Raw genomic sequence first — 25,096 nt, 5'->3', positions numbered from 1 at the left:
GAAATTCCCTGTTGCGTAATCGTAAGCTATCATCTCATAGTTTATTTTCATTTGTATATTTTAAAAATTTACATTAAAAGGACGCCATACTGCAGAAGAAAGTTTTTGTTGGAAAATTCTCTTTCTCCTTCATTACTAATTTAAAGGAAAGAAAAAGTAAGTTCAGGCAAATCTAGAGTAAGTCATGAAGTTTCAATTGCTTAAAAAATACATCAAAATATTAAAAAGCAAATAAATTATTAGAAGAGAAATTCCCTGTTGCGTAATCGTAAGCTATCATCTCATAGTTTATTTTCATTTGTATATTTTAAAAATTTACATTAAAAGGACGCCATACTGCAGAAGAAAGTTTTTGTCGGAAAATTCTCTTTCTCCTTCATTACTAATTTAAAGGAAAGAAAAAGTAAGTTCAGGCAAATCTAGAGTAAGTCATGAAGTTTCAATTGCTTAAAAAATACATCAAAATATTAAAAAGCAAATAAATTATTAGAAGAGAAATTCCCTGTTGCGTAATCGTAAGCTATCATCTCATAGTTTATTTTCATTTGTATATTTTAAAAATTTACATTAAAAGGACGCCATACTGCAGAAGAAAGTTTTTGTCGGAAAATTCTCTTTCTCCTTCATTACTAATTTAAAGGAAAGAAAAAGTAAGTTCAGGCAAATCTAGAGTAAGTCATGAAGTTTCAATTGCTTAAAAAATACATCAAAATATTAAAAAGCAAATAAATTATTAGAAGAGAAATTCCCTGTTGCGTAATCGTAAGCTATCATCTCATAGTTTATTTTCATTTGTATATTTTAAAAATTTACATTAAAAGGACGCCATACTGCAGAAGAAAGTTTTTGTCGGAAAATTCTCTTTCTCCTTCATTACTAATTTAAAGGAAAGAAAAAGTAAGTTCAGGCAAATCTAGAGTAAGTCATGAAGTTTCAATTGCTTAAAAAATACATCAAAATATTAAAAAGCAAATAAATTATTAGAAGAGAAATTCCCTGTTGCGTAATCGTAAGCTATCATCTCATAGTTTATTTTCATTTGTATATTTTAAAAATTTACATTAAAAGGACGCCATACTGCAGAAGAAAGTTTTTGTCCGAAAATTCTCTTTCTCCTTCATTACTAATTTAAAGGAAAGAAAAAGTAAGTTCAGGCAAATCTAGAGTAAGTCATGAAGTTTCAATTGCTTAAAAAATACATCAAAATATTAAAAAGCAAATAAATTATTAGAAGAGAAATTCCCTGTTGCGTAATCGTAAGCTATCATCTCATAGTTTATTTTCATTTGTATATTTTAAAAATTTCTTTTCAGCATTTGAAACTTCATGGCTTACTCTAGGTTTGTCTGAACTCACTTTTTCTACACTTTAAATTTTAAATTATAAATGAAGGAAAAAGAGAATTTGCATCAAAAATTTTCTTCCGCTGTATGCTCTTAAGGATTGTTGCTGACTTTTTTCCTTCAGTTCCAGAAACCAGACCTCCCACTCAGATGTATGTTCCACCCCCAAATATCGTTGCATTGAGGGGCCAGACATTGGAACTTCGATGTATATTTGGAGGAACGTATGTATCTTTCGTTTACAACTTATTTGTGTAATAATTTTATTTATGCTAAAGAATTTTTTAAAATCTGTATCACTGTTTTCTTGTAATAAGTATAACAGTATTTTCCTATAAGTAGGTTGATTCGAAGTATAAATTGACTATTACTATTAAATTAAAGTTGGAGTTGAGAGGTTTTTAGATTTTTAAAATCAATAATACCAACTCTAAGCTTTTATGAGTTATTCTGAGAAGTTTTGTTTTTATTAAATAGAAGTTTTGATTGTGTAATAATTGCTATACTTTTCTTAATTTTTTTATCCATCTTACAAACTCAGTAATTTTTTTAAGCTATAAATCATTTAATATGCTCCAAGAAAAATTAAATATTTGAGTTCAAATATTTAACTGGTGAATATCATATAAAACCTTAAGAATGCAATTGTAACATATGGATTTGAAATCTGAGTTTTACCCAACAAAAATATGAAAAAATTTTAAACATAGAATAATTTATGGAGCCATTTAATGAAAATAACGGGTGTAAAAAAATTGACAAAATATAAGATTTATCAAAGCTAAAAGAATACAGTGGATGAAGAATGAACGGAAAAAAGGTAGGCCACAGCTAAGATGGCTAGATCAGGTTAAGGAAGAAAAAAAAAAAAAAAACACTGGAAATAGAATCTGGAGAGAGAGAGAGAGAGAGTGACATTTAAATTTATTGTAGAGAAATTCAAAGCCTACCAAGAGCAGTAAAGCTGGAAAAGAAAAGGAAGACAAGCTTACTTACATTTCAATTTGGATTTAAATTTGACTTATGCACCAAAAAATATATGTTTCGCTGGATTAATGTATTGAAAATTAAGAGTCTGGAGGCCTAATAATTGTTAAATTTCAAAATTAATTAGATATTTTAGTGACAAAGTTATTCTAAATAATTTTTAGATACTTACTAAGTAAGTTTTAAAAATTTCTGAATAACATTCTTTGTTAATTTGTTAAAGCATAAAAATTCCAAAAAAATTAAGGAAAATTTTGTCTTTATTTATTCTAATTTTTTATTTTTGAATTAGTTTGCTGAATATGCATTAAGTTTTATATGTTGAATTATTTTTTGCTATGAGGTATATCAATTCTTATTATTGAGTGAATATATCAAAACAAGTCACATTTTTAAATTTTTTTTTTGAGAGCCTTTATTATAAACAGTACATAATTGTAATTGCTTTTCTCACATTCAATCGATCATTTGAATATATAATATATTTGAATATTTTGGAATCGTATGCACATTGTGGTTTTAAATAAAATCTTCCTTTTTAGCCCTGTTCCAGAAATTGTTTGGACTAAAAAAGGACGTAGTCTTCCACGCGACCGTGTTGTTTATGATCACTTTGGGAAAACTCTAAAAATAAAAAAAACTGATTTTCAAGATGAAGGCACTTACGAGTGCACTGCAAGTAATGGAGTTGGCACTCCTCTTTCATCCTCAATGGCAGTTACTGTTCAATGTATGTTATAATGAGTATATTGTTATATGTTATTATGAGTATACACTATTTTTTATGTACAGTTTTAAATTTTCTAACACTAGTCATCATTTTCTTTGGCCTATTGGCAATTTTGTCAATTATCATTCTCTCCCATTTTTTTTCTATTTTATTTTTTGATTATTTTTTGATTTTCCAGCAATTAAAATCTGTATAGTTAGCCCAATATAGCTCGTACAAGAGCACTGTAATTATGTTTCCTTCTAATATCTTGTGTATTATATATACAGGGAACACACTGGGAATTTTTTTTCCAGATTCCAGTGGCAACCCTGTGTTTTTATCAATATCACTTTTATCACAACATATTGCTCTCATCATTTTATATATTTTCTAGTTTTAAATTTATTAAACATTTTCTGTGCCAAAGCAAAGAAAATTTGTTTTTTGATATTGTTGATGATACTTGTTCATAAGCATTTATTTGAATTATAGTGATAAGTTTAAAACATGAAGTTGTATTTTTGAATTGGTATAACATGATATGCATCTGTTACTACATAATTGCATTGGTCCATGCCCATTAAAACTAAAAAGTACTTTTCAACAGTATTAGTTGATATAATTTATTTATTTTAGCTGCCCCTTATTGGATTAATTCACCCAATAATACAAATGGTGCTGAAGGTGAAGATGTTACCTTTGAATGTGTGGCTGGTGGGGTACCAGCACCTGAGGTCAACTGGTTTATGAATGGCGTACCTCTAAAAGGTAATTTTTATAAACATTTTGCAATCAGGAAGATATTAGTCTACTATTTCTGATTAAAGACATGTGTATTGACCCTCTCTAAATACTTTTACCTGTAAAAAGTTTTATTTTTTGATTGTTGTTGTTTAAGAACTATTTTACTGACTTATTTCAAATTTTGTATTTTTGTTCTGTCAAAATACGTAGTTTTGATGTTTTCCAAAAATTTTTATGTTTATAATGACGGCCACTAAAAAATAAAAGAAAAAACACTGGATTAATTATAAAATCAGTCATTTTTTTTAAAATTAAATCTGTAAGAAGACTGGCAATTGTTACAATATTGAAAGAGGCTAAAAACCATCCTGTAATAAATCTTGACTGCTGTGTTGTAAAATCAAATGTTTGTAGATCATATATTTAAAAAATGAAACATTTTTTTCTCAATTTTCTTAGGAAATTGAAAGGTGAGAGATAATAAATATAAAACAGGGAAAGAAAACTGTTTATGAATTTTTTTTTAAAAAAAGTTATAGAATGCCTATCATCATTCAATGTCAAAGATCGTCACTCATTTGATAAAGTTAATCCATCTTCAACAGAAGTCAGAAAAGCACTTGATATTTTAAAATGTAATTTACTACAAAGAAAAGGAAATATTGGTAGTGTAAAAAACTTGGATAAACTTTTACAGCATGTTGAATCTTTAATTTTAAATTTTGCTAATGTAACAAATATGCTAATATTTTAAAACCGCTCTGTAAATTAAAAAAGCAATTCATGTTTAATTGAAATGTCAAATGTAAGATCCTTAAAGATTAAAAGAAAATCAATTTAACTTTTGGTGTATTTGTATAACTTGAAAGCATTTTTTCTAAAGACATTGAAATATTCCCCCCCCCCCCCCGCCCCTAAGTTTATATATTCCAGTTTGTAAAATCAGAATTTTTATAAAATTGAATGTTCTCAGAACTGGCATTAATAGGCATCAGCCACTTTATTCTTTACATGATTTACTAAAAAATAATAAATTATTATTCAAAATTATCTTTTCAATTGAGATTTTTACTTAAAAAAAAGCTTCTGCATTAAGACTGATAAGATATTACTTTTAAATTAGCACCTTGTTTTGTTATAAATTTTTACTAATAAAAATATAATGATTTGTTTTGTAAGCATATTAAGTATTTTCGATCATTCAATAATGTATGTATATTTTTTCTATTTTAACTTTTAAATTATTTCAGAGGTGATTGTATTCCGGGCGTATCCCTGAATTCTGGGTTTATTCATATTGTTCATCTGGCTTTAAAAACTAGAAGCCGGGCATGTGAGTTTTCTGCGAATATCAGACTTCCTCAAATCAAAACCTTATAATCCGTTGTAACGTTGAAACTTATATTAAATTCAGTTAACGTGACGTATAAACATGTGATTCTTCTTGCCAATTTGATTCTTTTGGTTTGTCGAATTTTTGCCATGATGAATGTTAGAAACTGCGCCTGTAACTGTTAATGTCGCGATTCTTATTCATGCAATTTGTATTTTCAAGATTGAAAATCGTGCATAGCCATTCCTTATTCACATGCTTTAAAAACCAAATGTTGTGATTTGTAATCATGAGTTTTTAAAATCCAATATCGCGATTTGTATTCATGCGTTTGTCCTCTCAATGATCGATTTTCGTATTTATAAGCGATTTAAAAACTACGCATGATGATTCGTATTAAAGCTATCTAAAAATTATGCATCTTGATTCATATTTACACATATTTAAAATTCAATATTGCAGTTTGTATTTATGCGTTTTTAAAATCCAATATCGTGATTCATATTCAGCTATTTTAAAATTCAATGACGCAATTCTTATTCACAAGATTTTTAAATGTCGCGACTCCTGTAAGAAGTAAGTTTTTTCTTGAACTAGTTACTATAGAGGTGAGATATTTTTCATTAGTATGTAATTTAATTATAAATGTTAGTTAAAAAAGATTATGTTAAATATGAAACATGAATAGTATATCAATTGATATCGATTTTTTGCGCGTAAAATTTTCAGGTTATTTCACGTTGTGTCACAATTGCCCCTGTAATTTTTTTCTTTAGTTCAATTCCAATAATTTTATCCTAATTCAGTCAGAGTTATTTGATGTTTGTCATTCAAAAAAAATTTTTTTTTTTTTTTCTGCAGAAGCCAAAAGCAATCCCAGGAGGCGACTAGATTCTAGTGCTAATGTTCTTACAATTGAAGGGCTTAGAAAAACTGACACAGCTGTATTTCAGTGCAATGCATCTAACAACCATGGCTATGCTTTTAGGGATTTTTACCTTAATGTTCTTGGTATGTTTTATATCTTACTCTACTTTTTAATTACATTAATTTGTATTTATATGCACCATAAAATACTGATTTTCTCTTTGTTGTAAAAGTTAATTCATAGCTGCTAACTTTTCTGGACTACTGGATTTTGCCAGTTTCTCCTGGTTTAATTAAGGTTCTCTTAGTTTTTGTACATTTTAGAAAATTCCCTAAAATTGAGTTAAGTTTCCTGAAAAAATTCCTATTGAAATAGAATTTTTGTACATATTATTACTTGCTTGAATATTTAAATAAGTATTACTAATGCATAATGAAGCGAATGTCATTTATAGAAATCAGTTGAAAACTTTTTTTGTTTTAAAATGTTCAGTTTGTTTTCATTCAGAACTCTCTTTTTTAAATTAATTTAAAAAATCTCTTAATTATCTTTGATGAATTAAGTGCTTATTAATATTTAAAATTATGAGTCAACAAGTATGTTTAATGTCAATCATATCTGCAAAACATTGCAGTTTTTCTATTTTGATGACTTTAAAAGTCCCTAAAATTCCCTATGTGTAAAATATCTAGTACATTATGCAACAATTATCATAAAATTTATGTTATTTCATAAAATCTACTGGAATTTTTCCTATCCATGTTGACAGCTATGTTAATTATATAAAATTATTTTAAAAAGGAAATGAATTTTAAAGCATTGAATATTCGTACATTATATTTTTAATTAAAAAAAATCAGTGTTGTTAAATTTTTATTTTAAAATTTATGATCCTGAGCTGAATATTTATGTTATAATATTTCAATTTTCGAAATAAATTTTAACAATTTTCATTATTTTTAAACCTACTTACTAAAACTAACTCGCTAGTATTATTTCTTATTTTACCTTTTATTTAATTTTTTTCAAAATGACTAAGTTTGAAAAATAAAGAAAATTTAGTGAAAACGATTAAAACCTTTATTTCCTTAGCTTTGCCTCCTACCATTACTGAGCGACCTGAACTCGTCACAAGTGCAGTTGTTTCCTCGATGGTGATTTTGCGATGCAGAGTTTTTGGCGCTCCAAATCCTGTGATTAAATGGCAGAAGGGCAAACAAGATTTAAAAGGAGATAGATTTCAAGTAAGCATTTTGTTATTTTTTATATAATTAGTGTATTAGGTTTAAAGATTTTTATAAGGTTAATCCTTGTTTAATCAGGCACGTGATTCTTCCTTTAATTCGCAGAATTCTGCGAATCTCAAGACCATTGATTTGCCGAAACCCGCGAATCAATAATTTATATTCCGATAAAATTTTCTCGGACTTCCGTTCATTTAAATTTCATTACTCAAGTGAAATTTTTTTACCAAAACATTTATACTGCCCTTATCAACCCCCTCTTTTCTTCTTCCTAAGCTCTTGTTCACATGCGATAACTATTTTTTTTAAACACAAATTTGTTAGTGAAAAATGCAACTTCAGATAGCCTTTGAGAAAACGAAAGAGAGAGGAAAAAAATTCCTTAATAACTTTGGCTAGAATTATTGAGCTACTGCAACACACAATTATTGAGCTACTGAGGCAATTAACAAGTTCTGAGATCAAACTTGTTAATTATTTCTAGTGTAAATAGGTAGAAATAGTGTCTAAAATAGTTTTACAATCATCCTAGATATTGGAAGTTCTAAAAAATTTTTTTTATGAACTTATGTATTTTTTTGATAATCTCTAATCATCCAGTTTCTTTTTGATAATTCGCTACAAGACTTTTTTTTCTCCCTTGTGGCATGTTTTGCTCTTTCAATAAAAAAATCTCAGATTAGCTCAGTAAACAGGAGTTGTTATGTTTTAGTATTAATAGTAGTTGTTAAGTTTGTTTATTTTGTTCAAATAAAATTTAAGAAAATATTAATATTTATCATCATTTTTGTAATGTTTTTTTAGACCTGAATTTTTTTTATTAAATGTGTATTTTAAATTTCTTTTCCTATATTCTTATTATTCAAGTATAACTTGAGTATTTAAATATTTTAGATTCCAAAAATAGATACCTTAATTTAACAGCTTTTTGTTTTGTTAAATAGGTTCAACAAAATGGGGATTTAGAAATAACTGATGTCCGACCTCAAGATGAAGGGGAATACAACTGTTTGGCTACCAATAAATTTGGTACCGATGCAGCTTCAGGACGTTTGGAAGTTAAAAGTAAATTTCTTATAACTCAAAACATAACTAATTGATCATTTGCAGCTCCTAGGGATGCAAACGGTATATTTATTTGCAGATCTGTGGAATTTAATATTTTAATGCCAGATTTCCATTTTAAGACTTAATTACAATTCTGAAGTTGGAAAAATTTTAGTATGTTAAAAACATGTTGGGGACCATCCACAAATTTTACAAAAGTCATTGAAGTATTTTATTATATATATTCTACCCAATTCAGAGTTTCAGTATTTTTTAATCTCTTAAATAAGGTTATGAGGAAGAAGAAACTAAATTTTTGTGTTAGGAAATTTATTAAGGGTGAATTGAGGGTCCTATACTTATTTACTAATTTTAGAAGAGGAAATCAAATCTAGTAAGTTGATGAAAGTAGTTTTTTCAAAAATTTTTAATTTATTTAGTTGTATATTCAATAATTACAGAATTTTCATACTAGTGAACTTAGGGTTCATCAACAAATTAGTTGTTTAGTTATAGTCAAACTTAATGAACATATAAATTAAAAATGTTATATTTTGGATAAAAAAAATATTAAAGTTTAAAATGAATATAAAGTTTAAAATGAATATAATGACGTTTTGAGGTAGCTAATAAAATGAGCTATGTGACTTAAAGTGAAATTTTAAGTTGGGAAATTTATTGTAAAAATATATCAGTATTAGCAACATATTAATAAAAACAGTTAGGGTCAATTATCAATCTCACTTTGTCATTTGTGTTTGAAAGAATGTTGATGTGTGAGACTTTATTATGCTCGGTTTTAAAGATTTTTATAAAGAGTTAATAAGTATTTATAGAAAAAGAATAATCAGTATTTATAGAAGAATAAAATCTTAAAGCAATCTCCCCTGAAAAACTGTTATTTCCATGCATATTTTGTATTATGGTAATGTTCAATATCTAATGCTAATATATTTTCTAAATATTATGAACTATTTTTTAGAAAAAACGAAAATAAACGTTCCACCAGAAAACTTTGAAGTTGCGGCAAGTAAATCTGCTACCTTCCGTTGCGATGCTGACGCAGATCCCAGCCTGCAGTTGAACATTGTGTGGCTTTTCAACGGACAGCCTATCAATTCTGATTTGGACACACGCATTGTTCAATCTGCTGACAATTCACTTACTATCACAAAAACTGTTGAGTCTGATTCTGGAGTTTATACTTGTGTTGCGAAATCAGAACTGGATCAAGATGAAGCTACAGCTACTTTGACTGTTCAAGGTATATTATTATCTTCTTTTGCCTTTGTTTTTTTGCGTTTTGAAAATCCAATATCGCAATTCATATTCATGTGATTTTAAAATCCAGTGTCGCAATTCTTGTAAGAACTAAGTTTTGTCTTAAATTAGTTTCTGCAATAGTGTTATTGGTAGGTTTATTAGTTCTACAATAGTTTTATTGGTAGGTAATTTAATTATAAATCTTCGAAAAATTATTTAAATATAAATAGTATATAAAATTGATGATAAAAAAACATGATATTAAATATGAATAGTATATAAATTTATATCTTGTTATCGAGTTTTTGCACATAGGGTTTTTCACTTTGTGTCCTATTTTCCCCTGATTGATAGATTTGTTCGTTCTGACATTTATCTCAATTTAGATTATTTTTTTCTAATTCATTCATAGTCTGATACTGCATTAATTTAGACGTACCTAATACAATGGGTTCTAATATTGCTTTATTTTAGACACACCTAATCCACCGAAGATAGTGCGTGTTCAATGTGAAGGTTTAACTGCCCTGGTGGAGTGGCAACCCAATGGTGATCGCAGAGCCCCCATCCAAAGTTACACTATCCAGTATAATACTAGCTTCACACCTGACACATGGGAAGATGCTTTTGTTAATATTCCTGCCCCAGATACTCGTTTTAAAGTAAGTATACTCACTAGATCTTTATGAATTATTTTTTTAGCAGGAGGAAAAAAAACTCTTGAAATGATTTTTCTCCTTTTTTTTTCTCCTTCTCAGCATTACAGCAAAACATTTTTAAGAGTGTGTGTGTTGTCTAATGTGTGTTTTTATGAGTGTGTGTGTTGTCTAATGTGTGTTTTTATGAGTGTGTGTGTTCTTATTACTAACTGTTAACAATTGGTGTTAACTTTTACCTTTTAAATCAAAGCAAGTAACAGTTATAATTGAAAATTCATTTTTCAATTGTTTATGCATCATTTATGTATTTAAAAATATTGATAAATCTCTTATTTCCCCCCAAAGAAACTATTTTTATATTGAAATGTCTTTATTTTTGTTCTAAAATATGGTAGTTGTGTATTTATATGAATATTATTTTGTTTCTTAAGGTTTCTATGACACCTTGGGCAAATTATACTTTTCGAGTCATTGCAAGAAACAAGATAGGGCCCAGTGAACCCAGTGGTCATTCCAGTGTTTGTGAAACACCAGAAGATGTTCCCTATAAGAATCCAGATAATGTTATTGGCAAAGGAACACAGAAAGATAATCTAGTCATCCAGTGGACAGTGAGTAAAAATCATTTTTTATCAAGCAATATGGCAATTAACAGCTTATTATTGGTACAATTCATATTCTGATATTGTCATATGACTTTATTAAACACTTAACTTAAGATCGCATTACGACGATCGTAAACTGGTACGAAATTGCTCGGTTAATTTTAAAGTTAGCGGCTTTTGTGTATTGTTACTCACAAAGGCTATAAGAAAGGAAATACAATAAAATTACTTTAAAATTTTTTTTAAGTTCTGTTATAAATAAAAAGTAAATATAAATTTATGATTTAACATGGAAATTTTAAGTTCAATCAACTTATTTTTTAAAGTGGTCTTTTTAAAGATTCAGGTAAAAAGCTGTGTTATTGCTGTCACATGAAACATTATATTGTTTCATTTTTTTTTAATATTATCATCTCTTTTTCTTCACATTGTATCTACTCAGATTTTATAAATATATTGTTTCTGAGTATGAATTTTTTAAAACTGCTTTTTCTTATTCTTCTATAGTTAATTTTCCCTTTTTTTTTAAAGGAAAAAATGTATTTTTTATTTTTTTTTATGCATGGACGATCTGGCAGTATTTCATTATTATTAGCCTTCCAAGCGGAAAGCTTTTGTGTAATGTTACTCACAAAGAATATAATAAGCGAAATACAATAAAATTATGTTAAAAATTATTTGTAGTTCGATTATGAATAAAAATAAATATAAATTTATGATAATAATATTGATATTTTAAGTTATCACTTAGTGCCTCATCATACATTCGTCTTATTTTTTAAAATGACCTTATTAAGCATTATGGTACAAGGCTGTGTTATTGCTGTCATATAAAACATTATATTATTATTATTATAATTTTTTTTGTACTACTATTGTCATTTCTTTTCTATCAGTATATCTATACAGATTTTTTAAATATGCTGTTTCTGGGTATGAATTTTTTCAAAATGATTTTTCTTATTCTTATAGTTAATTCTCCTCTTCTATTTTTTTTTTAAGAAAATGTTTTTTTTTTTTTTTTTTTTTTTTTTTTAAATGCTTGGACAATATGGCAGTATTTGAGTATTATTAATCCTCTAAGCGCTAAGTGAAAATAGCTAAAATTTCTTGCCATTTACTACTTTCCCATTAACCCTTTCCAGCGGACTGTCACATATATGTGCCAGCAAGAAACGCGCTCACTTCCCCGCCGACACACCCGCGTGTCAGAGAGTTTTCTCGTTCACCCCCGACCGTCACTTATTTGTGCCAGCGTTTCGGAACGTTTTAAAAAATGAAATTTCTTCCAAAAGATGGCATTGTAAGTCCATATGGTTTCAGATACATGTAGATTTGACCTTCTACTCAAGATGAAAGTACATTCACGTGGTTTTTAGGGGAAGGAGTGGGGGGGGAATGTTTTATGAGGGCTCTTTAAATTAGCACGTGGTATTTATTTACAGTAAGTAAGGGAGTTTTTTTTTTCTCTCGCTACTTTCGATTTTCGGATTAGTTTTTAGTGGATAATTAGATCTTGTAGGCTTGAATTTTTTTTCTTTTTACCGTTAGAATGTCGAAGCGTCGAAAATTTTTAACTGAGCTGGAAAAAAAGGAAATTATGCAAAATATTTAAACTTATTAATATTTATATTACATTTAAACAAGAAATAACTTAAGTAAATAAAGTATCCTTAGAAATATATATAAGGCATATGTCACTTAAATACTCTACAGAACAATATTAAGCAACGCGCTGATATTCCGGTAATTTCATGGAATTAGGCGTAACATCAAAAAACCCTCCAGCCCTGGGGAGACATACGCTAGAGAGACTGCTGGCCTCAGCGGTGTCAGACAATGAATTTCAATGAACAAGGTTCGAGTAAGAGTCAGAGATCACGAGTTCGAAAAACCTCTGAAGGAGGGAGTTCGAACATTTAAAAATAATTCGAAGACAGAATTTGCATAGTATTAATTTTGAATGTGTAAGTACCCTCATTATGCAAGTGTTATTTTGTATATATATAACAAATCAAGATTGGATTTGGAGTTTTTTGTTTCGTTTGATTTTCATGACTGTATGTTAATGAATTTGTTACCTCATGTTATGGAGAGGTTTGTTTTCCTTTATGATGTTTCAGTTAAGTTATGATTTTTCTTGCTTAATAAAATTTATGATTAGTTAAAAGATGACTTTTTCATTATGCTTGCTGGGCATTTTCCACAACGCACTAAACTCTGCCAGCAAGGTTATGGGCCATGCCTGCCCAGCTTAGTTAAGCTTTTGTCGTCTTTAGAAGCAAGTTTATTATAAAGCTACTGGGGCCGTGTAGACAGACTGAAGATGACCGAAAGTGACAGCAGTTCCATATTGGGATTTACAAAGCTAAACAGTTTCAATTACAGTAGTTGGAAAATAAATATGAAAGTATTACTCATCGATAAAGGCTCTTGGGAATTTGTTGGTGGTACAGAGAAGCCATTACCAACTGATGCAACAGACAGAGACTTACGCTCTTATGAAATGCGAAAAGCTAGAAGTTACTCTACTATATTCCAAGGAATTGATGAGCAGTTTCAACCGCTGATAGCAGACACAGAGGACGGAAAGACAGCGTGGACTATTTTGAAGGAAAACTTTGAACCTACCTCCCGAGCACGGTTAGCCGGACTTATTGATGAATTCTTTGAATTGAAGTTTGATCCAGAGAAGGAGACTAATGGCATTTTCTGCAAGTTAGTAAATGAAAAAAGGAAACAGATTCATGACGCAGGTTTTGAAATGCCAGAAAAGCTCACATGTTTCCAATTAATTAGAAGATTGCCAGCAGATTATGACAACTTAGTTCAAATGCTTTATCGACTAGAAGATAAAGATTTTTCGATTTCTAATGTTGAAAAGGAGCTCCTAATCGAATCTGGAAGGATACAACAAAAGCAGAAAGACAGAGGAGAGGACATAGTCGCCGATGCTTATACTACTTCATCTACTAGAAAGCAAGCCTATCGGAAGTTGAATGGAAATAAAAGCAGTGGTCGCGTCCTGGGCAATGATACAACAACAACAATTATGTGTTCCTACTGCAATAAGAAAGGACATAGTGCGGAAAGATGTTTCCTGAAGAAGAAAACCACGAAACGGAATTCTAAAACTCGAGATTCCAAGGAAACTTTTTACAGTGATTTGACTACGATAAGAGATGCTGAAATTCGCCAAAGGAAAGACAAGCAGTTTGTTGAATTCCTGATCGACACTGCCAGCACAGCTCACTTCTGTACACAAAGAGACTACTTTAGTAACTTCAAGACTTTGAATCCTAGTCAAGTACTTGTTGGAGATAAAAATAGTAAGTCTGACATTTTTGGTATTGGTGATATACATTTTAATGTTAAAGATAGAGATAAATTTGTTCCCATAAAATTAGAAAATGTATATTTTGCACCCAATATGCGTAGAAATTTAATAAGCGGTTCGAATATGGATTTAGCAGGGATTACTGTAAAATGGGGCAACAACAAAATGACTGTACTTGGTAAAAACCATAATTATTTATTTACTGTACCTAGAATTGATAAGTTGTATATACTTAAAGGCTATGTTGAAAAAGTGGTAGTAACTAAAGAATTAGCATTAAGTACAGGTCTAGGTAGGGAATTGGTTCATAGACGATTTTGCCACTTAAATATTGGAATGTTAAATCATATGAGTCAAAACAATTTTGTGAATGGTTTAGATAATTTGTGTGGTAAATTTGATTCTTGTAATACTTGTAAAATAACTAAATCAACTAGAACTAGTTTTAAAGTAAATCACGGTATAATGACTAAAAGTGTATTAGAGAAAGTACATATGGATGTTTGGGGTAAAAGTCCTGTAAATTCAGTTGGCGGAGCTGAATATTTCGTATCTGTAATAGATAATTTTTCTCGTTATGTTGAAATTTTTACTATAAAACATAAACATGAAGTTTTTAATTGCTTTAAACTGTATTTAGCAAAATATGAAAGGCAGTTAAATGTTAAACTTAAATCCGTAAGATGTGATAACGGCATGGAATTTTGTAATGTAAAATTTCAAGATTTTCTTAATGAATTAGGTATACGTATGGAGAGAACTTCAGTATACACTCCAGAACAAAATGGGGTAGCCGAATCTTATAACAGAGTAGCTGGAGAGGGAATACGCTAAATGTTAGCCGATATTGGTTTAAAAGGTAGATTTTGGGCAGAAGCACTGCATTGTTTTGTTCACGTAAAGAATCGTAGTGAACACAAACTACTGGAAGGTAAAACACCGTTTGAAATTTTCTATGGTTATAAACCGTCAGTTAAACATTTCAAAGTATTTGGATCTTTAGCGTATGCTCATATCCCTAAAGTTCAGAGAAACAAACTACAACCAAATGCAAAAGTAGGAATTGTAACTGGATATGCAGTCAATACTAAAGGTTATAGAATTTACTTGCCTAAAGAGAGGAAAACTATAGAAACTATACACGTAAAAATTGATGAAAGTAAAAACGGAGTTAAAACACTATTTGGTAAACCTAGTAATGAAAACTTTTTATTTATAAATCTGAATTCAGGCATAAATTTTGATGATAACAATGAAAATGAAATAGATAAGGTTCATGCTAAATCTCAAGATTTAAAATTAAAACCTTTAAAAATAACAGAATGGACTAGAGTTGAGAGACCGCGTAATAAAAGTAGCAGAATAGATGTTTACTATTACCCTCTAGGCGATAAAACTAGATTGAGATCAAACAACCAAGCTAAAGAATATTGCGATAAAAACCAAATTGAGTATGATCATTCTAAATTTAATTTTAAAGCTTTAAGTAAAACTCAAAATTTAACTTCTTCTCATAGTGACACTGATAGCGAAAGTGAATATTCGCCATCTAATTCTTTTGTAGATAATCAAATAAGTGATATATTTGAAGGTGAGGTATATAATGCAGAAATACCGAAAAACTTTTCTGATGCACAAAAACTACCAGAAAGAAATCAGTGGAATAAGGCAATGGAAAAAGAGTTAAATATTATGAACGAAAGAAAGGTATGGGAAATAGTTGATAAACCTCCCAATGCTAAAGTAATAGGAAATAGGTGGGTTTATGCAGTAAAAAGAGATGAAAACAATAATGTTAAACAATACAAAGCTAGACTTGTAGCACAAGGTTTTAGACAACAGTATGGTGTTGACTTTCTTGATGTATTTTCACCAGTTGTGAATTTTTCTGTTATTAGATTACTATTTATTATTCTTGTGTCTATGTTATGTTGGAAATATGCACAGCTAGATGTGAAAGCTGCATATTTGTATGGAAATCTTAGTGAGGTAATTTATATGAAGCAACCTCCAGGTTTTGAAATTGAAGGTGAAATGAATAAAGTATATTTACTTAAAAAGTCGATATATGGACTTAAACAATCAGGTAGAGAATGGAATGCTGAGTTAGATGCTATATTAAAATCGATTGGTTTCGAAAAATTCAAATGTTGTAATTGTGTATATAAAATGAATAATATTATTTTATTAGTATACGTTGATGACATGGTGTTATTTTGTAAGACTAAAACTATTTTAGATGAAACTATTGAATTGATTAAGAGTAAACTTGATATTCAAAATTTAGGAAAAGTCAAATATTTGTTAGGTGTTAACTTTGAGAACAAAAACGGTAATTTGTATTTACATAAAAAAACTTATATTGAAAAATTATGTAAACGATTTAATGAATTACCTAAAACTCATGTTACGTTACCAATTAAAGTAGGTTTTAAATTGCCAAATAAAGTAAATGAAATTGTTGAAAATAAAATAATGAAGAAATTTCCTTATCGTACATTGATAGGGTGCTTATCTTTTATAGCAAATCGTAGCAGACCAGATATTTCATATGCTGTGAATGTTATGTCACAATTCTCGAATTGCTATAATTACCAACATTGGACTGTAGTTGTAGATTTAATGAATTATGTAATAAATACTAAAGAACATAAACTTTGTTTATCAAATCTTAATAATTCTTCTTTGATAGCTTATTCAGATGCAAATTGGGGTTGTCATTTAACAAACAGATTTTCTACATCAGGTTATTTGATATGCTTAGCAGGTATTCCTTTTAGTTGGAAATGTAGCAAACAAAAATGTATTGCATTAAGTAGCATGGAATCAGAATTTATAGCATTAACCGACACGGTTAAAGAACTTTTATGGTTTACAAACATATGTAATGAGTTAAACATAATATCAAAAATTGAAAAACCTGTTTTGTATTGTGACAATCAATCTGCAATTTATTATTGTAAAAATAATGTTGAAAATTTAAAGGCGAAGCATATTGATATAAGATTTCATTTTGTGAGAAATTTGCTTAATGAGGGAAAATTCGAAATTAAGTATATTAAAAGTAAAAGTAATTTGGCTGATTTTTTGACTAAGGCTTTAACTAAGACTGAATTAAATAAAATTAAAGGAATTTATTTTGAAATGTTCGATGGGGCCGCATGTCAGACAATGAATTTCAATGAACAAGGTTCGAGTAAGAGTCAGAGATCACGAGTTCGAAAAACCTCTGAAGGAGGGAGTTCGAACATTTAAAAATAATTCGAAGACAGAATTTGCATAGTATTAATTTTGAATGTGTAAGTACCCTCATTATGCAAGTGTTATTTTGTATATATATAACAAATCAAGATTGGATTTGGAGTTTTTTGTTTCGTTTGATTTTCATGACTGTATGCTAATGAATTTGTTACCTCATGTTATGGAGAGGTTTGTTTTCCTTTATGATGTTTCAGTTAAGTTATGATTTTTCTTGCTTAATAAAATTTATGATTAGTTAAAAGATGACTTTTTCATTATGCTTGCTGGGCATTTTCCACAACGCACTAAACTCTGCCAGCAAGCGGTAAGCGCGCTTTGCGTCGCGAAAGGGTTAAACATAACAAAAACCAGATTTTTGATGCAGGAAAACTTGCAACTGAAAGTTTCGAAAAAGTCACAACTTGTGCTCCAAGGGTTAAAATGCCAGATTTAATTTCAAGTTTTAAAAAGGATAGATGTTAATTTATTGCATTTTTATATAATTTATTTAAGTACTATTTTTTTAAAAAAATATTTCATTTAAGGTTAGGGCTATTATCCCTGAAAATAGCAGGCATGACTTTTGTATGTTGATTGATTTACTATGCATTACATTATAATTAAACAAACTAATTCTGGTGTTTTTGCCCAATCTAGAAAATGCCAATGATTGAGCAGAATGCCCCAGGCTTCTTCTATAAAGTATTTTGGAAACGTGAAGACATACCCAACGCCCAGTGGCAATCTGTAGAGATCCCAGATTGGGAACAGAATAGCTACATCATCCCCACGCAGCCAACGTTCAAGCCCTATCGCATCAAAGTAGAAGCTCACAATAGCAAAGGGCAAGCGCACACGGCTGCAACGGAAGTTATTGGTTATTCTGGAGAAGATGGTAACTCCCTTTCATAGTACTAGTGAAAAGCTTGTTTTCAAAACAATAACAAGGTACGAGAAAAAGTCAAGCTACGTCAGAAATTCTGAAAAGCTGGAAAAACAGGACACAAATCAGGGGTGTAGTTTGAAAAAATTTGGGTCCATTGGCCGATACTTCGCAAATCATTTTAAAGTAAAAATGAACCTTCAAAAATTATTTTACTATAAAAACTTGTAAGCTTTTATCGTAAAATGTAACGTTCTCAATATTTTTCGAGTTCAAAATTGACCTTTCATAGAATTCTTCCTTTGAAAAGTGTAGTCTGAGACCTCTTTAATTCAAAATTTTAAAGATTATAACTCCATTAAAAATAGAGTTTTATGTTTTTTGCACTAAGATAAATCCTTATTTTACAAAAAATCTCTTAATTATGATTAAATTTTTCACAATTTCCCGAAATAGGTTCATTAACAGAAAGTCTACATTAACCACTGCATTCTTGTAGTGTTAAAATAGTTATATAATAATAGAAATTTATGCATAAAAAAAATTAAATTTATTGAGGATAAACAGCTTTTTCTCTTTTAAGTTACAAATGCTTATTTCATTATTGTCATTATATTTCATTATTGTTGTGCTATAGATTTACAAATTGAAAGACTAATTTCTGACCTCATGGTTTCAAAAATCTTCAAATCATATTTATGGAATGAAGTTTTTTTTTTTACTTCGAAAAATTTATTTAATGATCACAATGTACATTGTGCAAAAAAAGGGGGGACCACCCTGAGTAACTTTTGATTTAATGATCGGATCTTCTCTTTCTAGGACTCTTTTTTAATGGTTCAAGGGTGGTGACCTCAAATATGCTAAAAAATAAGTACAGACGATATTTAAAGTTATGAAATCAGACTTGAAAATATACTTCCTCTGAATAAACATGCCAATATTTCAACGGATTCAGATTTCTAACCCCCAAAATATAGGGGGTGGTTGCAATCTGGGTACTAATGTCCCAATAGTTTGGTCAGGAGAGCTGTCTAAAGTTTAAACCCCTTGATGTTAATTTTACTTTTTGTGTACATCTCGAGAACTTTTAACCTAACTGAAAAAGTTTTGCACCTAATTATAAAATTCAATTTTCCGAAGAAAATTCCATGCAAAAAAAAACTTTTAGTAAGTATTTTTAAGAATGGTCGGAAAAAAATTGAATTGTAAGGTATGCTATTTTTTTGCATCATTTTAAAGACTGTATTTTTATATAGCAAAATATAAAGTTAGAGCAAAATTGGTTGGAAAGTTCCGGAGAAATCAAATTTTAAGTATCTGACTTTTTTGAAATTCGATTTCTCATGAACTATTCAACGAATTTTGTATTTTGCTAAATAAAATTACATTCCTTAAAATGATGGAAAAATTATACACCTTACAATACAACATTTTTGCGATAATTCTTAAATGAAATAATAAATATTTACTTAAACTTATTTTTTTCAGAAACTATCTTTGGAAAAAATTTTTTTACACTTGTGTAGAAATTTTTTCGATTCGCTTATAAAGTTCTGGAGATATAGTGAAATACACAAAAAGCAAAATTAACATTCAAAGGTCAAAACTTTGGAGCGCTCTCCTGACCAAACTATTGGGACTATATTTTTCAGATTGCGGCTACCAAAAATCCAAATCAAGTCTTAAAAAAAGAGATATTTTTATTCAGAGAAAGTATGTCTTTGTGTCTGATTTCGTAACTTAAAATATCGTTTGCACTTATTAATTAGCATATTTGAGGCAACCCCCTCGAGCGATTAAGATTAAATCCTGAAACGCGAAAATCTGATCACCAGATAAAAAATTATTAAGGTGGTCCATATATGTATATATATATATATATATATATATATTTAGCGCATTGCACATAATGTTAGTAACAAATAATGAACCTAACAAATTCTTAAGTGAAGCCAGTTTGTAACCTTTACCCACTTCATACAGTTGAGACAAATTTGAATGGATTATCATATTTGTTTTAAATACCAATATAAAATTTTATAATTTTTTTTCAATGATAGATATATGTTGAATATTTAAGTAAAAACAATTCTTTCAGTTCCCCTGGAAGCACCGAAGAATTTCAATCGTATGTATGTAAAAGATGCCAGATCAGCCATGTTCTCCTGGGACCCTGTCTCACCAGAATCAGTCAGAGGACATTTCAGAGGCTACAAGGTAACTATTTCTATTTCCCCCCTAAAATTAAGTTAATTTTGAGTTAACCCCATTCTAAATCAGTTATAATGATTTCTTCTTCTAACCTACTCTACTTGCACCAACATAGGTACTCTTGTACCACTTGCAGCTTATTTCTGTTTATCTTAATTCTGGCCCCTGTGGCAGAATTTTTTCAGGCTTTCTGCGACAAGCTTCCCAAGCACTAATATTTTGCTTTAAGATACTTTCAATTATTATAATTACTAATTTAAATTAACAGAAACGTTGTGTTTACAGAAGAAAGTATAGAACAATAATATATCGAATTATAGTATCGAAAAATAATTAATTGTAAAAGTGTTATTTTTTTAATTCTGATATTATAGGCGTTATTCTCACATTTTGTAGGTGGGGTGGGAAAATGAACTACTTATTTCCTCTTCCGAATTTTGTAAATCATTGCAAATTAAAATTCTTAAATAAATTAAATGAAAATAATATCATATACATACATTAAAAATCGTAAACTCCGTGCAGTAACTCCCAAGTTATCGTCGACGACGAAATCACGCGTATAGGACTCTTTAAAAAGGAGATACACAAATAAGTGTTTGTAAAACATTGTGTTATTTAACGAAGACAAAAAAGAACATATCTGGAGCAAACTATTTTTTAAACTTCCACGATTTCTGTTTTTTTTAAAAATTTTATATTATTAATTTGGAATTCTAGCTGAAGCCAGTTATTACCGATTTTTTTTTATTTCAAATGATATTAGAAAAATCACAATTACTTCTTTCCTCTGTGATGTGCAAGAAAAACATCTTTGAAAAAAAAATTCTACAGATTTTTTTTTTTCGAAAACCAAAATTTTCCCCTTCCTAAATGAAAAATCTTTCTGCAAATAATCTGTAACATTCTGCGACAATGTCGCCGTGTCGCTGCAATTCTGCCACGGGGATTCTGGCTTTGCTTCAAGTTATACCAAAATAAAGAGTTCTAAAATTTTCCTAAATCTGTTTCATCTTGCTTCTGTTCTAAAATGAACATGTTTTATAAAATAGGCAACACTCAGATGACGATGTCTTCTTAAGAAGACGCCATACCATGAAGAAAATTTTAGTGACAAATTCTTTCTCCTTCATTGCTAATTTAAAGTGTTGAAAGAGTGAGTTCAGATAAACCTAGAGTAAGCCATAAAATTTCTAATATGAAAAGAAAATTTTTAAAATATACAAATGAAAATAAATGATGAGATGATAACTGAGAATTATGCAACGAAGAAGGTCTCTTCTAATAATTTGTTTGCATTTTGATCTTTTGAAGTATTTTTTTCAGCAGTTGAAACTTCATTTTCAACTCTAGGTTGCCTGAACTTACTTTTTCTTTCTTTTAAATTTTAAATGAGTAATAAAGATAATTTGCAACGAGAATTTTCTTCCAAGGTATGGCGTCCTCTTAACTGCGATGGAACATCTTTATTGCTTTTGAACTGATAATCAAATTTTTATGTACTAAGACATCATTTTAGATCATTTTTGCAAGAAATATCCAATCAAAATAAAATTTCTTCTTTAGAATATGGCTAGTTACAAAAGCATTTGAATAATGGCCCTAGTGATATCCTAGTACATAGGTGCTTACAAGTCTTTGTTAGCCACTCTGCATTGAACAAGATTGTTGGATGTGCACAGTCTTTATGTTACTCATTTTGTTGCTACAAAAGAAAGTATCTTTCAAGAAGTGGAAATAGAATGCCTTTTGTTTGTCCTCGTATGTTTTCCACAATTTATGACCACTTCTAAGGGCCAATGCTCTAGTGTGATTTTTTGTTTTTTTGTGCTAATCATTCATTGTGAACACCATGCTTCCAAGTCTACTGAAAGAATCCTGAATTTGGGAGGAATTGACTCCCAAAAAATATTCAAATCTTTAAAATTTTTAAAGTATAATAAAAAAAAACATTTCTTTTTTGCAATTTCAATTTTTTTATTAACATAACTACAAATACTATATTACATTTTCTTTCTGTTCAAACTTTGAAATATTTTCACTTTAGCATCAATTGTAATTATTTTTCATTCAGTTAAATATTTGCACATATTTTCAGGAAGTAAACTGAGCAGTAGTCTTAGTCTTTTGGGTACATTTCTGAAGTAATTGATTTAAAATGCTTTATTAGGACGAGTAAAATGTTGTTACTTCTGGCTTGAAAAACGAATTGCTTGTGTACATACAATAAAAACATATGTGTAAAATTTCAGTGCATTTTAGAATTTGATATTATCAGAATTTTAAATTCAGTGTGCTATAATTTGCTATTTTTCTAAGACTTTTCTATGTTGCATTATTTTGAGTCAACTTGTATTTTCTGCTGTTTTTAGACATGAGATTTTTTTTTTTGGCGAAATTTTCAATTTCATGAACTTGTAAACTTAATGAATTTCTAAACTTTATTACTATATTATTGATTTATGTGTTAAGTTGGACTGTCAATGTATGCGTATAGTAAAAAGGAGAAAAAAATATGTTTGCAAATAAGGTTTCCTTTTTTCGAAATAGTTTCACGCCCCTTTTATTTATTTATTTTTTTGATGATTTGAGTTGTTAGGTATTTCAAACTTTTTATTCTTTTCACACTGGATCAAATATAACGATGAAAATATTTTGAAATATTTTTTTCACCTGATAAATACAATAGATTACATTTATTTTAGATTTAAGTTGTTGTTGTTTTTGTAGATCCAAACATGGACTATTGATGAAGGAGAAGAACGACTTCGTGAACAGGTTGTTAAAGCTAATGTCACACAATCATTAGTGACCATATTTCGTCCCTTCTCACGTAATTTAGTGAGAGTGTTAGCATTCAATGACATGTATAATGGACCACCTTCTGATGTCATTGATTTTATAACTCCAGAAGGAAGTAAGTTTGTCTTCATTTTTACAATATCTACTTTATAGTCATTTTGGGTTTGATTTTCTAATTTGAAAATACATTTAGTGTAATAAATTTTTATGATATAAAGCTTACATAAGACTGTGTTTTGTATTTTTAACTTAGGCAGCTGTCATAAAGACTATTAATTTTCATTAAAAACTATAATTAAAAAATAAGCAGCAAAAATAAACAAATATTTTAAGCAGATAGTTAGGCTGAAATAAGGCAAACTCATTAAACATTTGACATTTATTGGCTTCTTAACATTACAGAGCCCAAAAACTTGGTGTAAAGCATAAACGAATGCTGGTATAGTCTTTTAAAATTATTTTTCAAAATTCTTGAAATGAAAAGCACAACATATGTACCTCCAAAAATGCTTAACCATTTCAGCAACCAGACCCTTTCCATTTCACAAGACCCAAGCTTAGTTTGGTTAAACCGGAATGCCAGTATTCTTGGTTGACGGCTACCATTCTTATGGCATTTAACCAGGCCTTCACCCTGGATGCCTAAAGGAAACCTTAAAAGAGAAAAAAAAGTACACTGCAGGACAGGAGGCTTGACTAAATAGTCAGCAAAACCTCCGAATGAGCATTAGAAACCTGACAGTCATAGATAGAAGATTGGTGAAAGCATTCAGTAAATGCATTCAAAAGTAGACTTCTCACAAACTAGTAATCTCTTTATTGGTACTTTAATATTACACACACAAAAACATTATGGTGTCATTATTTTTTTTAATGAATTTCTCTCCATTTTTTCTTGTCAGCTTTAATTTAACATGACGCCCGGTGGCTGAGCGGTAGCGCTTCGCGCTGTCGTGCCACGGGTCCTTGGTTCGATCCTTGGGCCTGGCAAGGCCGACTCAGCCTTTCATCCCTTCAGTGGGTCGATAAAATGAGTACCAAGCATGCTTGGGAACTAACACTGGGGGTTCCGCATTCGGCTGACCAGCCGGAACATATGCTCCTGCACCCCAGAGCCCAAGGTCAAGAAAACTGAGATGGGCACAGTCGGCCTTGGCCCTCTTAATGGGATGTCGCGCCACTGAGATAGTTTTAGTTTAATTTAACATAGTGCTTAGTAGTGCTCATTTATGCTTAATAAAAATAAGGATGCAAATGGCATATAATTTGCTGGAGTATTGTTCAATTAGTTTTTCTCGATAAATCAACTATTAAAAAATAATTTAATATCTTAATACTCCAATATTTAATCAACTTAAAATTGAAGAGTATTGAATATTATTTTTTTAACTTAATATTACATCTATCAAATACAATTACAGTCTAAAACAAAATAATTTTATTAATACTAAACTAAAATTTCTTGTACATGTATTTTTAAAAATTATATCTTATCTGGTGTATTGTATTGAGCTTGAAAACAATTCAGATTTAGCATAAGCTTTGTTATTAATATCCTGCATTAATTCTTTCACAGCACCTGGACCTGTTGCTTATTTTGATGCATTTCCTTTGGGAGCCAATGCATTATATCTGATCTGGAAGAGGCCTGCAGAACCAAACGGCATTCTCACTGGTTACAATATATATTATCGTGAAGGTTTGTTTCTATATATTGAAGGTTTTATTTCCGTTACTTTTATTGAAATAAATTTATTTAAAATTTTCAAGATTTTTTATGCACATGCACTTAACTGTTTATAGTTTATCAGAATT

General features: G+C 29.4%; 1 protein-coding gene across 2 annotated transcripts in view; it reads left to right on the top strand.

Moving 5' to 3' along the window:
• The window catches only part of LOC107449960 (neuroglian), a 56,751-nt gene that overhangs the window by 15,002 nt on the left and 16,653 nt on the right, over positions 1 to 25,096 (top strand). For both annotated transcript variants that reach the window (XM_016065653.4, XM_087166350.1), the window contains exons 6-18: positions 1,468 to 1,567; positions 2,873 to 3,060; positions 3,679 to 3,810; positions 5,981 to 6,130; positions 7,080 to 7,231; positions 8,176 to 8,296; positions 9,261 to 9,542; positions 10,016 to 10,203; positions 10,632 to 10,811; positions 18,040 to 18,277; positions 20,367 to 20,485; positions 23,210 to 23,396; positions 24,858 to 24,980. In XM_016065653.4, the coding sequence (XP_015921139.1) occupies positions 1,468 to 1,567; positions 2,873 to 3,060; positions 3,679 to 3,810; positions 5,981 to 6,130; positions 7,080 to 7,231; positions 8,176 to 8,296; positions 9,261 to 9,542; positions 10,016 to 10,203; positions 10,632 to 10,811; positions 18,040 to 18,277; positions 20,367 to 20,485; positions 23,210 to 23,396; positions 24,858 to 24,980 (2,160 nt within the window). The remainder of the gene's footprint in view (positions 1 to 1,467; positions 1,568 to 2,872; positions 3,061 to 3,678; positions 3,811 to 5,980; positions 6,131 to 7,079; positions 7,232 to 8,175; positions 8,297 to 9,260; positions 9,543 to 10,015; positions 10,204 to 10,631; positions 10,812 to 18,039; positions 18,278 to 20,366; positions 20,486 to 23,209; positions 23,397 to 24,857; positions 24,981 to 25,096) is intronic.

This window comes from Parasteatoda tepidariorum, chromosome 6 (genome assembly GCF_982258835.1).
Source record: "Parasteatoda tepidariorum strain Cologne lab strain chromosome 6, Ptep-v5.0, whole genome shotgun sequence".
NCBI lineage: Eukaryota > Metazoa > Arthropoda > Arachnida > Araneae > Theridiidae > Parasteatoda > Parasteatoda tepidariorum.
The sequence above is the reverse complement of the archived record's forward strand: the minus strand, read 5'-3'. Positions and strand labels throughout refer to the sequence as shown.